Source organism: Prionailurus bengalensis, chromosome B4 (assembly GCF_016509475.1).
Source record: "Prionailurus bengalensis isolate Pbe53 chromosome B4, Fcat_Pben_1.1_paternal_pri, whole genome shotgun sequence".
Lineage (NCBI taxonomy): Eukaryota > Metazoa > Chordata > Mammalia > Carnivora > Felidae > Prionailurus > Prionailurus bengalensis.
In genome coordinates this window covers 73,230,577-73,244,027 of record NC_057358.1, presented here as the reverse complement: position 1 = coordinate 73,244,027, position 13,451 = coordinate 73,230,577, and the positions used below count along the sequence as shown (strand labels likewise).

The 13,451-nt window shown below is 39.8% G+C and overlaps 1 protein-coding gene across 2 annotated transcripts in view; it reads left to right on the top strand.

Annotated features, from left to right (window-relative positions):
• The window catches only part of SLC38A1 (solute carrier family 38 member 1), a 70,247-nt gene that overhangs the window by 28,519 nt on the left and 28,277 nt on the right, over positions 1–13,451 (top strand). For both annotated transcript variants that reach the window (XM_043563505.1, XM_043563504.1), the window contains exons 4-5: positions 203–278; positions 567–682. In XM_043563505.1, the coding sequence (XP_043419440.1) occupies positions 203–278; positions 567–682 (192 nt within the window). The remainder of the gene's footprint in view (positions 1–202; positions 279–566; positions 683–13,451) is intronic.

Sequence of the window (13,451 nt, the reverse complement as noted above, 5' to 3'; positions counted from 1 at the left end):
ACACTCATAGTTTACTTGGTAAAACAAGAGTGTAAACAACTAATACTGGCAAGGGACAAAGCAAAATAAAACAGAAAGGTGGTTGAATAGGGCTGTAAACTCTTAAGTAATTGATAACTTTCCCTGTGTGATGTTTTGATAAGTAATAATGTTAACCTTCAATCATTATTGTGAAATTAAATTATTCTGCATGTCTTTACAGCAAATTTATTTCTGATCGTGAAAGTAGAAGAAGTCTCACTAACAGCCACTTGGAAAAAAAGAAATGTGATGACTATGTAAGTGTCATTATAATAAAGTTTGCTTATTTGTTTGAATCCCATAAATTGGGACAGATGTTTTCAATGCATGTAGCATCCTACCAAAAGTATAGCTATTTATATTCCCCAGGATATTCCATGGACCCTTTGTGTTTTCTCCTGAAACCCATTTTGGAAAATAACCAGACCACTAAACAAGTATTTCTTGAATTTTATTTCTGCACTGGTTCCTAATAGTGCTTTAAAGACTTTGACATGATGAACTTTCTTGGGGACGGTTTTGCTTATGTTTGTCTCTGTGTTTAGATTCCAGGAACAACCTCCTTAGGCATGTCTGTTTTTAACCTAAGCAATGCCATTATGGGCAGTGGGATTTTGGGACTCGCCTTTGCCCTGGCAAACACCGGAATTCTACTTTTTCTGTGAGTGTTGACAGTGCTGTAATTTCCATTTTAAAACTGTATTTTCTGTATGTTCCTGTTCATGTACAGAAGACACTGGAAATATTTCCAAGTAGTTTTTATTTCATTTTATGTTTTTACTAACTTGGCTAAGTTGTGAGTACATACTTTTATATTGTTTATTGGAATGATTTTTCCAAGTTGCACCTAATGTTTATAAGAAAGTGGAAGGAGAAAATCTTTTCATTAATCAGAAACACCAAAATAAGCATTTATAAAAAGGATTAAAAGATTTCAAGATAGCATTTTTTGGTATTTTTGGATTCTTTACCTGTCATTTTAAATCTCAGCTAAAAGGTCAAAATATTAAGAGGTATTTAATCCAACCACTCACCACTTCGGTGTTTGGATTGCAGTGGAACATGTACTATATCCAAAGGTGATTGTAAATTTGTTTGTAATAAATAGCCAAGAAGCACAGATGAGAAATTAGCATGTACTTTTCTCTGAGAGTTAGTTAAAAGAAATTAAGCAATTTTGTTTTTAAATAACTTTTTCTCACACTGTTGAATGGGATTTTCTGCAAATGTACAGAGAGCTTATTTTTAGTTGGAACAAGATGAAAACAGACATAGAATTTATACCAGGAAAATTCTCACCCAGCCTGATTCCCTTCTCAAACCTCTAAGGAGTGTCAGGGGTGTTTTGCCTGATGAGGCAAGGAGGACATTCTCTTCTTCCAGCCTTTTCCCCACAAGACTACACTCACGTCTTTGTTGGCCTTGCTGAGTAGTCTGTATCCCTGGGTCGTTTAGATAGGAGCATCATCTATGCTTGGAAGCAGTGACCGAAATGGCTAGTAATCCTACAAATTGTGTATACACCTTTAGAAAGACTTAGAAAACTGCAGTGAAAGTACATTGTTACCCATTCCATTACTCAGGGATCAGTGATGTCCAGCCATGCTGTGCCATACTGGTCAGTAGCACTAGGGATTAATACTCTTTATAAATTAAAAAAAAAAATGTTTTTATTTATTTTTGAGAGATAGAGCACTAGCTGGGGAGGGGCAGAGAGAGAGAGAGACACAGAATCCGAAGCAGGCTTCAGGCTCTGAGCTCTCAGCACAGAGCCCGATGCGGGGCTCAAACTCATGGAACTTGTGAACTGCGAGATCTTGACCTGAGCCGAAGTCAGACGCTCAACCGACTGAGCCACCCAGGCGCCTCTAGTGATTAATACTGTTATGTGTAAATCACTAAAGATGTCCTTCCTAGACTTAAAACTCTGTATAGGACAGTGAATTCAATGCATTTCTTCTTTATTGTCCATCCAACTCAGTAAATCCAACTTTAGCCTCTTCTCTCTATTGCCCTGGGTGGATCTTTCTATGTAGCCTTTCTGTTTATGTATATCTTGAGCCAGGTGCCAGGTTTTAGGGTAAAATGATAAGAGTTGGACAAAATATTTCTCTGGCGATTTTTTTATTGGTATCTGTGGAATTCTGACTCTCTGACGGTGCCACGGGGTGGCTTGTGCAGCTGTGCTTGTGGTTTTCAGAGCAGTGGCAGGAGACACCTGACTGCTAGTCCCAATTCCTCTTCTAAATGGCTGTGTAATCTTAAGCAAGTGACTTGGCCACTCTGAGCTTCAGTTTCCTATTCTGTAAAACAAGGAAATTGCCCTAGAAAAATCTCAGAACCCTGCCAACCTCCGAAACCCTATGGTTCTGTGACTAATTTTAGTTATTCCAAAGCTGGAAATATGTTCAGCTCAGAAATGTGTTTTACATTGATTTACTTTTTTTTTTTTTTTTTTTTTTTTTTTTTTTTTTAGTTACTGCAGTATATCAAGTAGTTAGTTCTATGTTTAACATAGTGAAGGGTCCATTCTTTGATGGTGGTGACAACAGCAACTCTTGCAGCTCTTACTTTGTAGCAGGTACTATTCTTAAGTGTTCTCTGCTGAATCCTTGCAACTTTGTGAGATAGGTCCTATTAGTACTTCCCTGCTTGATGGATGAGGGAACCAAGACAGAGAGAACAGACTTTTAGTTTGGAATCTCTCTTTGTCACCATTCTGGGAATCCCCTTCACCTCTTTTCTCTGCTAGATCCCTTCCCTTGTTCCCCATGTTCCATTTCTTCCTCTTTCTGAATGTTCTTCCTTTTGTTGCTGAGAAGGGATGAATAGAAATAATTTTTTGAGGCCTCCATGTCTGCAACATGACTTTATTCTGACTTCACCTTTGATTGGCAGTTTGGCTCGATATAGAACTCTATATTGGCAGTAAGTTCCTTTCAGAATTTTGAACGTATTGCTCCCTTGTTTTCCCGTCTCTTCTGGTGTGAAGTCCCATATCCTCCTGATTCCCGGTCCTTGTATAGCCAGGGTTTTTGTTTTATTTTATTTTGTTTCTGGAAATTTGTTGAATCTCTTTGTCCCCCATGTTCTGCAGCTTTACAGTGATGTTGTCCCCCATGTTCTGCAGCTTTACAGTGATGTGTCTTGATGTGGGCCTGTTTTCATCCATTGTGTCAGGCTGTTGGTACATCCTTTTCTTTTGGAAGTTCATGGTCTTCAGTTTGGGGACATTTTCTAATATGTTTTTAACATTTATCTATTTTTGAGAGAGAGAGACAGAGGCTAGGGAGGGAGGAACAGAGAGAGAGAGAGGGAGACACAGAATCTGAAACAGGCTCCAGGTTCTGAGCTGTCAGCACAGAGCCTGACATGGGGCTTGTACTCAAAAACTGTGAGATCATGACCTGAGCCAAAGTAGGAAGCCTAACTGACTGAGCCACCCAGGTGCCCCCGGGGACATTTTCTTATACACTATTGTGTTAATGAATTTCTTCCTCCTCTTTCCCCTTTTTACTCTTTCTGGAACTACTTCCCAGATTCTGGACCTTTCTGGACTTGTCCTCTAATTTTTATTCTTTTCTTAAATTTTCATTTTGATAATTTTTCTCTGTAGTTTCTGGAATATGTGTAGTTTCTGGAAAATTTTTTCCCAGCTCTTTACTGAATATTATTTCTGTTATTATTTTTTTTATTTACAGGAGCTTTTAAAAAATTCTTGGAATGTTCTTTTTTGATATTCTATTATTTTGTTTTATGATTTCAGTGTATTCTCCAAGGATTCTAATGACAGTTTTCCTCTTTTACGAAAAATTTTGAACATAAAGTAGAAAGAATAGTATGAGATTCCCATGTTCCCGTCATCTCCTGGCCTCACTTATTTAATCATCCACCTCACCTAGATTCTCTCAAAGCAAATCCCAGCTCTCATATCATTTCATCCATAAATATTTCAGTATATTTCTCATTTTATATATATATATATGTGTATTACATATATGTATGTATTACATATGTATACATATGTATATTTATTACATATATATGTATTGCATATATATGTGTGTATATGTATGTATATACGTATACATATATACATACATATACATACATATACCTACATATATAATGGACTACTAAAACATAACCATAATAGTCATACCTAAAAATTATCAACAGTTCCTTAATATCATCAAATAGCCAAACAATATTTAAATCGCCTGTTTATCTCATTTTAAAAAAACCAATTGGATTTTCCAAATCAGTACTCAGATAAAGTCCATATAGTGCAATTGGTTGACATGTGTTCTAATTTCTTTTAATCTATAGGTTCCCCCAATTCTCTCTCTCCTTTGTATTCTATTCCATATATTTGTTGAAGAAACTGGGCCATTTGTCCTATAGAGGTCCCACAGTCTGAATTGTGCTGATTGTAATCTCTGTTGCAAGTTCATTTTTGGTTTGTTTGTTGGCTTTGGACTCTATCTTTCATTTTGGAATCCTTCCTCAGATATCAGGTGGTCCTTCTTTGTCTGTTATATTTAAAAATAAGGGATGGGGGAAACCAGCCTAATTCAAGCCCGGCACAGGTGAGTGGGAGCTTGTTGGCAATAGCTTCACTTAAAAGGGTTGTCTACAGCCCTTTACTTGGGGAACCACCAGTGTCAGTAACTCTTTGGCTGTTTCAGATTGCCCAGCATCTTCCTGTCTCCTGCCGGAGGGTCTGAGCATTTCTGCCATCTTTCTGGGAACCAAGGTGGGGGTAGGGCTTGTGGTGAATATCTCACTTGCATGTGTTCACCGAATCCCAGCTTTCATGACAGTACCCACTCCCCAACAAGTTGTATTGAGTCCCTCACCCAGAGACCTATATTTTATACTTTCCAGAGAATGTATCTTCACGTATATACTTCTGCCAGATGGAGGGGGAGCAATCATAGCTTTACAGAACAGGGGCCTGGTCTGGGGAATCTCACTATCTCTTGAAGATCCCCTTTATTCTAGCTCATCCCTTCCAGTGTTCCCTATTTCCAGTAATGCCCTCAGGGCCTTTTGAGAATTCTGTGGTGAAAATTAGATTGGTCTTGGCTTTCTCCACTGCTAATTTAAGGTTCAGCTTTGTCTGCTTTCCAGTTCTGAAATTTTGTTATTATTGTCCTCTCATGCTCTTAGGAGGGAGCAGGAGTAAGTTCTTGTATTCAATCTACCATTCCTAGAATTCAGTTGACTTTTAATTATAGTGATTCAGGGATAATTGATCTCTTGTCTCATGACTCTTTAGTTTCCAACTGAAGCAAAGAACTGGAAAAACTTGACTCTTATGGTTGCAGGAAGACTTCCCCTACATAAAATTATTATAGATCATTCGGTTATTTGCAAGATGCATGAAAAGCGGGCGCAACAAATCATCCAGTGAAAGCTCACGAAGGTAGCTGTATAAAGACCCAAACTTAAAGTTTTTCACAAAATGTAGAACAAGGACTCACTCTGTGTGTTGTAAAACCAGCTGCTCCTACAGCTGCTCAAAGCCAAGAAGCAGTTGGCAGGATCAAGATATTTCATCTGGTACAAGGCCCTGTTCCAGACTCATATTAGCCAACATGGAAAAAGAGTCCAAGCTTGTCCAAACTTCTTTAGAAAAGCAGCCGGAAGGCTCCTCCGAGTCTCCCTGAGGCTGGGTGCGGAGCTCTTCGCTGGAGTCATCTGAAAACTTGCGGGAGTGATTTCTTTTTCTTGGATGAGTTTGGGGCTCATTTTTTTTTTTTGACCTAACCATAATGGCTGTCATCCCTGTTTAACACACATCTGATTCAGTTGGATTCGGCGAACTCTGCCCTGTTGTAAGAATACAGTTCAGTTTTGTGTTTTCCTGAATTCCGAAGCCCTATAATTCCATCTGAGGAACAGGAGGTATGGGAATGGGGAATCTCAGCTGACCATTGTTCTGACAGTAGGTGTTCTCTGTTGGAAACAAAACGGGGCCGTACCCAGAGGCAGCCGTTTGGGGATGTGCTGAGGCACAAGTATCTCAGGGTAAAATGCACCCACTGAATTGAGTTTTCCTAAGAGTGGGTATCCTAGGAAAATGCAATGGGTGCTGAAGAATCTTCCACCGTAACTTCCTGTTCTACCACTGATTTTTTTTTTACATAGTTTCTCCTTAACTTTGTCATAGCCAAAGTGGCATCAAAAGTAAATATTGGCATGTAAGAATGGCAGGTTTTGTTTTTATTTCACTTTACCGTCTCCCTCACTCTGGCCCAAAACGGGAAAGTTACATTTCTAAAGATATCTATTAAAGGCATACATTATATAGAAAGTTAATGTCTTTAGAACGTATCATCTCATAGTAGTAGGTAAATGAGAGGTTTATTAAACTACACAGAATCTGACAAAGCAATAAATGCTTTATGTTTTCCCATAACTTCTTAGCAGGTGTTATTGTTTATTATTATTTTAATAATGTAGCCCTTAGGTATAAAACCACGAAAAAGGAGAATGTAATTCATGATACTTCTGAGAGCTCAATGATGTCATCATTTATTGTAAACAGTGCGTTTTTAAACCATCTGTTTGAAATATAATTCTAAAACAACATAACAATCTATGTATACAATAGTTTAAATTTTATTATGGTTCATTACAACTCCAGACTTTTTTGAGTCTTGTTTTCTATTTTCTATGGCTGTAAGGATACAAAAGATAAATAGCTAAAAACACTTTGAAAAGTGGCATGCAAGAAGATTATGTACTGTTCCAACCTCATAGGGCTGCTATGAGAGAGTGTGTGGGTGTGTGGGTGTGGGTGTGTATGTTGTGAGTGTGTGTGTGAGGGAGAGAAAGAGATGAAGAGAGTACCAGTAATGTTAACACCTGGTATTCAGTAGCACTATATGGTAAGTATTTGCTGAAGTATTAATTAGGTAGTCACTAAATAACGGTTAACATTTATTGACCACTATTCTACTTGCCATATTATCTCATTTAATCTTCATCACCACTCAGAAGTATTAGCTCCATTTTACAGATGAAGTAACTGAGGCTTAATAACTACTTAGCAAGTTGGGGAACCAGGGTTCCATCCAGGCTTTCTTGACTCTAGAACCTGTGTGATCTAAAACTATATACTATAAAACTAAAACTATATACTGCTTGGGTGCCTGGCTGGCTTAGTTATTAAAGTGTCTGACTTCGGCTTAGGTCATGATATCATGGTTCATGAGTTCGAGCTCCACATTAGGCTCTCTCCTGTCAGCACAGAGCTTGCTTTGGACCCTCTGTCCTCCTCTTTCTCTGCACCCCCCTCTTCTCCTTGTGTGCTCTCTCTCTCTCTCTCTCTCTCTCTCTCTCAAAAATAAACATTAAAAAGAAAAAGGGACAAAACACTATACTGCCTTTTAGTGATGCCTCTTCCATAACCAAATTTGCATTATTACTGTACATCACAAGAGAAATTTTATTCTTATCAATAGATACTAGCAAGTTAATATTTTAGCTTTAAAATCACTTTGTATGGGAGGGCACTTGTTGTGATGAGCACTGGGTGTTATATGTAAGTAATGAATCACTAAATTCTACTCCTGAAACCAATACTATATGTTAACTAACTTGAATTTAAATAAAATCTTGGAAGAAAAAAAATAAAGTCATCTTGTATAATCTGTCAGTATTCCTGGATTATTTTACTGTTTCGAAAAGAACCATTGTAATGGAAATAGTTCTGCAATATCAAATGCACCAAATTGTAGATCAGCAGTGGTCAAGTTCCTGGTCACAGCCAGTAAAATATATGCCTAAAGTATATTATAAAACCAATATAACTTCTGAACTGCTTCATATTTGTCATATCTACACCTGACTTGGTCTCATGTGGCTATTTAAGATTCCCCACTGTCTTCATGAGGCCTTGAATTTAATTCCTTCCAAAGATTTAAATTTTCTTCCTGAGAATTAAAACACAAGTACTAGCAATGTCAGATGATGCCAAGTCCATTATTAGGGAATTGCTTACATAATCATAGTAGTTCTATAAAATAAAATATTAGGCTACTATGTCAAAGAGTAAACTAGATTTATATGTACTGGTGTGGAAAAATTTCCCCGGAATATTATTATGTGAAAAAACCTGAATGCTGGGTGGAAGTGAGCAGAGAGGGAGACTGTATACGTATATACCCTACAGACTAGTTGGGAGGGCACATAAGCAAGCTGTGGACAGTGGATACTTCTGGAGAGTGACACGGGGTTTAGGGTGGAGCAGAAGTGCAAAGTTTACACTCTTTGTATTTTCTTTCTCTCTCTCTTTTTTTTTTAAAGTAAAGTTTATTTATCCTGTGAGAGACAGAGAGAATGCTAGTGGGGGAAGGGCACAGAGGGATGGAATCCCAAGCAGGCTCCAAGCTGTCAGCACAGAGCCTGATGCAGGGCTTGAACTCATGAACCATGAGATCATGACTGGAGCTGAAACCAAGATTTGGATTCTTAACCAGCTAAGACACCCAGATGCCCCTGTATTCTCTTTTCTACCATGTGTTTTTGGGGGACGAATCTAGTTGGAAAAAAACCTTGTGTTTTAGAGAACTTAAAACCAATGCAATAAGGCTTTTTTTCTTCCCTCTTGCCTACAGAAAACTTGAGGAAAAACAGATTTTCAGTGTTGATGTTTAGACCACGAGCGCGAGAATAAGCCGTTGGTGCTGTGCCACCCGTTCCAAACTATATTTTCAACCCCATCTCCCTTTAGATTGCCTCCCTTTCAGCTACACTAATCCCCTTCTTTTCTGTAAAGGTCACCTGCACTGTCCTCGTCACCTTGATTTTTTCACCTCCCTATTCCTGTGCCCGTCTCTGCTGCTGAATGCCAATAGGCCTGTAAAGCCCAGTTGGATGCTATCTCCAAAAATGTTTTCCTGATCCTCCTACGTGCAGGGGAAGCTCTCCCTCTCTTGTGTTTCCAGTGTAATCTCTACCTTTCTAATTACAAGTATTACTTCCATTAATTAGGCATATATTTTACCTTCCCAATTGAACTCTGAGCCCTACAAGAGCAGGACTAATGTCTAATTCTTCCTTGTTCAAACATCCCCTCTGCCCCGACAAGATCTAGAATAGTTGCTTGCATATAAGATGATGCTCAATAAAGTTTCATTGAAATGAATGAATGAATGAATGAATGAATATATAAGAATTAGATTTTGCAAAACAAAAAACAAGGCTTTAGGGCAAAACAAGGGCTCTCATAATTATTGCAGACTTATCAGAGGGAAAATATCAACCAAAACCCTTAGTTCACCCTCAAATTTGAAATGGGCTTTGGAGATATAATGATAATAACAAGGTTAGCACGGGACTCACCACAAGTGATTACTTGGTTACTTTCCTGGGATTGCCTCCTTCATGTGAAAATTCTAAATAGTTCAGAGGCTGTTAAATACTGTAAGAGGTTGGTATTGCGTTGCTAAAAGGGCATTTGTTGTTAAATTGCTACTTGCAAAAAGGACAGTAATTGTCATTTTTAGTTTACAGCAATTACCTTCACTTTGTGGTTGAGTGTTTGCCTCAATTGTAGGTGAATTCTCTCTGTCTATTTCTTAATATTTACCTTTGTGGAGCGTTTTTTTCATTATCCTTCCACCAAAAAGATGCAACATTGTATTACCTATAATTACAGTGTTTACAAACATACCAGTAAATAGCCATGCCAGTAAGGGTAAATCTAAAATATAAGGATCTCTGTAAACCAAGATCAGACTTCCAGGGGCCTTCGCCTACATAAAGGAAGACAGAAATGGAATTGGAACCAGAGACCCATCAGCACAGTGCCCTAAGTCCTGTTCATGTCTTACAGGTATTTCATCATTATTATCCTGTCACCAAAAATGGGCTTCTCCTGATATCAGGAGGCTTGCATAAGGCTTACATAAGTGCCTCAGCATAGCTCTGAAGTCTGCATCTTTTCCAGCAAATTCTATGAGTTCGGGTGAGATTGCAGCACAGCTTCACAAATATGTACTCTGCACGTTCAAGAACCGCCATTGCTTCGTTACTTTATGTAGATTCCCAAAAGTATGAATCACACTCGCCAAGAGGGTCACTTTGCTCTTAGCAGTAATGAAGATGGTCTGTGTGGCTATTTATCAGGTTCTTCCTTGTAAATGTTAAGTTGTCTTCCCCTGTGCGCTCCTAAGCCGGCAGTTCTTTGCCTCTTGAGGAGAGACGACGCTGGATCTTGTGATCTAAAAATGATGCGATTAAAGAGGAAGTCAATAGGGAAGCCCTGCTCTTCCAGTGATCCTGGGAGGCCCATCCGTATAGTCACATTCATCTACCCTCTTGTCAATCAGTTACTTGTTTTTAAAATTCTTTGAGTTATAGTCACCGTTCCTTAGAAATGATCTGAAGAGAAAATTGTTGCCCTTCAGCTGGCAGGGAAAATCACTGGCATCAGAGCCTCTTGTTTGGGAATAATAATGCTGGAAGGGGAGAAGTGGCACATTCAGGCTTGCCAACATTTGAAATACATGTAGAAAGGACAGTGGCAGTGCCATTGAACTCTAATGAAATGCATTGGATTAAGAAGCTTTTCAGAAATAGGGAAATAGGAAAGTGGTTAATGTTGTGCTTAAAACGAGTGCCTCTTTTCTAAACGGAGAGCGTTGGCAAGCGTAGGAGAGGAGTCCCACCCATTGTTTTTAAAAGTTGAGCAGTTAAGCTTAGTTGGTGAGTCATCTAAGATGTGTCTGATAAGGGGTTCCGAGAAGGCAGTTCTCGGGGCCCCAGAGAGGTGGGCGTGTGTGTGCAGCGCGCGGGCGCAAGAGCATGTGCGGAGAGTGGGCTCCGTCCTATTGATGCTGAGTTGCACCTGCTGTCGGGCAAGGACGAGGACCCAAGGAGAAGAGCGTGGCCTCTATTTTGTAGCACTGTGTTTTTCGTAGCCTGCAAGAGGCAACTTAAGTGTACTCTCTAAGGTCTTACCGGTGTTAATACCTCCATGATGCACACGGCCTTTTCATTCACTTTCCTGGGTTTCCCAGATGTGTATCCGCACTGCAGGTCAGCATAGTTCAGAAATTGGGATTTCCGAGTTAGCTTGAACTTTTACTATTCAGAGTGGTAGTTGGTTTAGTAGAGTGGAAAACCGCCCTGGTGTGGGCCAGTTAGTTTTGCCTTGTTCTATGACCACAAGCTTCACCTCACATCAGGTACCTCGTATCAGTGATCTACGTCTATACCCAGGGGTTGGCAAACTACAACATACTGACCAAAACCTCTTTTGACCTGCAGCCTCTTTTTTTTGCGTGGCTTGCTGACTGAGAATAGCTTTTACTTTTTTTAAGAGTTAGAAAAAAAAAGAAGCTAGTTATAAAGTATACGTGTGTCATGGGATCTTTAGAACAACCCCTAGTTATCATTCCTGTTTTGTAGGTAAAGAAACTTAAGAACTCACGAGGCTAAGGAACTTGTTAGGATGACTGTGTGATTGGTGGTGGGGCTGGGGAGGGAGGGGAACAAGCCCCTGGTGTAGTCCTCTGACCTCTTCCATCTCTCCTTAAATGTGAATTGTTACCAAGGAAACAGAATAATGGGGGGGCACCCAGGGGGCTCAGTCTATTTTGGGTCTGACTCTTGACATCCGCTCAAGTCATGACTTCATGGTCATGGGATAGAGCCCCACATAGGGCTCTGCCCTGAATGTGGGGCCTGTTTGGGATTCTCTCTCTTTCTCTCTCTCTGCCCCTCATCTGCTCACTCCCACGTTACAGAATAAAGAAACAAACATTAAAAAAAAAAAGAGAGGGGGGCGCCTGGGTGGCTCAGTAGGTTAAGCCTCCGACTTCGACTCAGGTCACGATCTTGCAGTTCATGGGTTTGAGCCCCATGTTGGGCTCTGTGCTGACAGCTCAGAGCCTGGAGCCTACTGGGGACTCTGTGTCTCCCTCTCACTGCCCTTCCCCCTCCCTCCCTCTGTCTCTCTCTCTCTCTCTCTCTCTCAAGTGAATAAACATTAAAAAAAAAAAAAAGAGTAGGAAAGTATGAATGAAGCTCCAGATCCACCATTCCTGCTGGAGTGGAAGTCCAAAATACCCGCCCCAAACAGCACACACCTTTATTTAATGGTTATATGGCATTTTCTGTCACTCAGGAGATACATTTTAAGAATGTGATAAAGAGGGCATCACTTTGAAAAGTAAGGATCTAGGTTTGAGGGGAAAGGAAGCTAGTTATTCTTGTGGAGTGGAAGAAGAGGAAGGAGGACATGTCAAGTTATAAAGGGAGAGCTCATAAAACCCACAACCCCCTCTAAGGACTGGAGGCAAAAACAGGAAGTGGTGGTGGTGCACAGTTTTCTTTCTTACCAGTACAGCTTCCTCATTTAAAGTCAGACCTCCTCCTAAATTTTTTACCTCTTAAAGCACTAACTAAACCAACAAGTTCTATCTGCATACCTCTTTTCAATACTTCTTTTTTTTTTTTTAGGATTATACTAGATATTATTTGATTTGGTCATCAGTGAGACATATTTCTTTCATTAGACAAAACAAAATACTTAACCAGCAGTGAGGTTAGTTTAAGAGCAACTTTGCACCAATTTAGACTTACCTACGAGGAAATAAATGGAAGGAATTGTACAAAGAATTTATCCCTGCCTGTTCCTGGCTCAGCCTTTAAAAACCATCCCTTTCATTCCCTAGTTTAATGTGTAAATATTACAAATAATTGCATGCTATCAGACCTGGTGTGCTGGTCCTCTGCTCCTTAGAATGTTGAAAGTCAGTCAGGATCTAATGATAAAAAGTGCACTTTGGGATTGAATATTTACATTTTTGCTTCTTTTTCTTTTCTTTTCTTTTCTTTTCTTTTTTCTTTTCTTTTCTTTTTCTTGTCTTTTTTCTTTCCTTCCTTCCTTCCTTCCTTCCTTCCTTCCTTCCTTCCTTCCTTTTCTTTTTCATGTTTATGTATTTAATTTGAGAGAGAGAGAGCAAAAGAGAGCACATGAGCAAGAAAGGGGCAAAGAGAGGGGCGCCTGGGTGGCGCAGTCGGTTAAGCGTCCGACTTCAGCCAGGTCATGATCTCGCGGTCCGTGAGTTCGAGCCCCGCGTCGGGCTCTGGGCTGATGGCTCAGAGCCTGGAGCCCGTTTCCGATTCTGTGTCTCCCTCTCTCTCTGCCCCTCACCCGTTCATGCTCTGTCTCTCTCTGTCCCAAAAAATAAATAAACGTTGAAAAAAAAATTAAAAAAAAAAAAAAAGAAAGGGGCAAAGAGAGAGAGAGACAGGGAGAATCCCAATAGGCTCCATTCTGTTAGCCCAGTGCAGGGCTCGAACTCATGAACTGTGGGATCATGACCTGAGCTGAAAAAATCAAGAGTTGGATGCTTAACTGACTGAGCCACCCAGGCGCCCCTCTGCTCCTTTAAAGTATTTTGTGAGCT